Source organism: Procambarus clarkii, unplaced genomic scaffold (genome assembly GCF_040958095.1).
Source record: "Procambarus clarkii isolate CNS0578487 unplaced genomic scaffold, FALCON_Pclarkii_2.0 HiC_scaffold_113, whole genome shotgun sequence".
Taxonomy (NCBI): domain Eukaryota; kingdom Metazoa; phylum Arthropoda; class Malacostraca; order Decapoda; family Cambaridae; genus Procambarus; species Procambarus clarkii.
This window is the reverse complement of record NW_027189146.1, coordinates 2063976-2066095: the sequence shown is the minus strand read 5'-3', so window position 1 is coordinate 2066095 and position 2120 is coordinate 2063976. Positions and strand designations below refer to the sequence as shown.

The following is a 2120-nucleotide window of genomic DNA, read 5'->3' as shown; positions in this document are numbered from 1 at the left end:
CACAGTTGTTCACCATGGCTCGCACCAAGCAGACTGCTCGCAAGTACCACGGGAGGCAAGGGCTCCTCGTAAGCAGCTGGCCACCAAGGCAGCACGCAAGTCTGCTCCTGCCACAGGGGGCGTGAAGAAGCCTCACCGTTACAGGCCCGGAACGGTCGCCCTGCGTGAGATCCGTCGTTACCCAGAAGAGCACAGAGTTGCTCATCAGGAAAACTTCCCTTCCAGCGTCTGGTGCGCGAGATTGCCCAGGACTTCAAGACCGATCTTCGCTTCCAGTCGTCTGCCGTCATGGCTTTACAGGAGGCATCCGAGGCTTACCTGGTCGGTCTCTTCGAGGACACTAACCTCTGTGCCATCCACGCCAAGCGTGTCACCATCATGCCAAAGGACATTCAGCTTGCTCGCCGTATCCGTGGAGAGCGTGCATAAGCTAAAACGACCACCCTAGTATACACCAAACTCGGCCCTTCTCAGGGCCAAAATATCCTTCTAAGGAGATTTCAGACATTCCTAGCATCAGTCATATGAATTAACCTTCATCTATACATATAATAAATAAATAAATACAATAATTTAGGTGTCATACATACACTGTACACGTGATATCAATAAATCAAGTCATTTGTAGTACAACCTGTCCTCTTACAACAAAACGCCGTCGCTTTTCATTCTTATGCACTGCCAAGGATCCTTCCCCCCCCCCCCCCCTCCAAAAAAAAAAAAAAAATTGTCATACTGTACTAGAAATAAAAGCAGCTTGTATAAGTGACATACTGTCCTGTCCTGTTTTATTCTGTTTTTGGTCCTCTGGCTTAATCTGTTAAGTTAGGAGATGACATTTTAAATTAACCGTTTTCTTGACATTTTCAAACCTTAAGAGGGTGGCCTGCATAGTAATCCTAATGTGGAACATAACAATGAATCTCTAATCTCTAGAAAAAAGATACCGAGTGTTTATATGTGTGTTGAGAGAGAGAGAGAGAGAGAGAGAGAGAGAGAGAGAGAGAGAGAGAGAGAGAGAGAGAGAGAGAGAGAGAGAGAGAGAGAGAGAGAGAGAGAGAGAGAGAGAGAGAGAGACATGCAGAGACAGAGACAGAGACAGAGACAGACAGACAGACAGACAGACAGAGACTGAGAGAGAGAAACACACACAGACAGTTTCATAAATATTCTCATTTTATAGCTATTTGCTTTCAGTGACAGAGGTTTTTGTTATAATAGTATTGGTGTCTAACACTCACAATCTCTTTAGAAATTAAAGTGTGGCTCCAATGGAGCCGAGTTTGTTGGTTTGAGGCCAAGCCACCACCACAGGGCAGTAAGTAAGCCGTTTACTTGGAGGAGGTGTACTTGGTGACGGCCTTAGTGCCCTCAGAGACGGCGTGCTTGGCCAGTTCTCCGGGCAACAGGAGCCTTACAGCCGTCTGGATCTCCCGACTGGTAATGGTGGAACGCTTATTGTAGTGGGCCAGGCGAGAAGCCTCGGCGGCGATGCGCTCGAAGATGTCGTTCACGAACGAGTTCATGATCGACATGGCTTTGGAAGAGATACCAGTGTCGGGGTGGACCTGCTTCAGCACTTTGTAGATGTAGATGCTGTAGCTCTCCTTCCTCCTGCGCTTCTTTTTCTTATCGCCCTTGGCAATGGCCTTCTGGGCCTTTCCGGCCTTCTTGGCAGCCTTTCCAGATGCCTTGGGTGGCATGATGATGCTCGTGCTGGCTGGCGTTGCGATACAATAATGAACTTTTGCGCGAGTCGAGCTTTCCTTTTATATCCCGCTCGCGACTCAGCTCAGAGCGGGTCGCGTGGCGGAGCGCGCTGATTGGTCAGTGGCGGACTCCCTTGATCCTGAGCGGGGTATATAACACGAAGCTCGATCTGCGGGCCGGCATAAAACACCACAAACCCACAACAGCAGCAGCAATGTCAGGACGCGGCAAGGGAGGCAAAGTGAAGGGCAAGTCAAAGTCTCGCTCCAGCAGGGCCGGACTTCAGTTCCCCGTGGGCAGAATTCACCGTCTGCTGCGTAAAGGCAACTACGCCGAACGCGTCGGTGCTGGCGCTCCTGTCTACCTGGCAGCCGTCATGGAATACCTCGCTGCCGAAGTTCTGGAGCTCG

General features: G+C 50.0%; 1 protein-coding gene across 1 annotated transcript in view; it reads left to right on the top strand.

Annotated features, from left to right (window-relative positions):
* The first annotated feature begins 1907 nt into the window (after nt 1-1907).
* Nucleotides 1908-2120, top strand: part of LOC138360498 (histone H2A) — a 454-nt gene continuing 241 nt past the window's right edge. The window contains exon 1 of the mRNA XM_069320269.1: nt 1908-2120. This exon is cut by the window's right edge and continues 241 nt beyond it. Within this exon, the coding sequence (XP_069176370.1) occupies nt 1925-2120 (196 nt within the window). The 5' untranslated portion in view covers nt 1908-1924.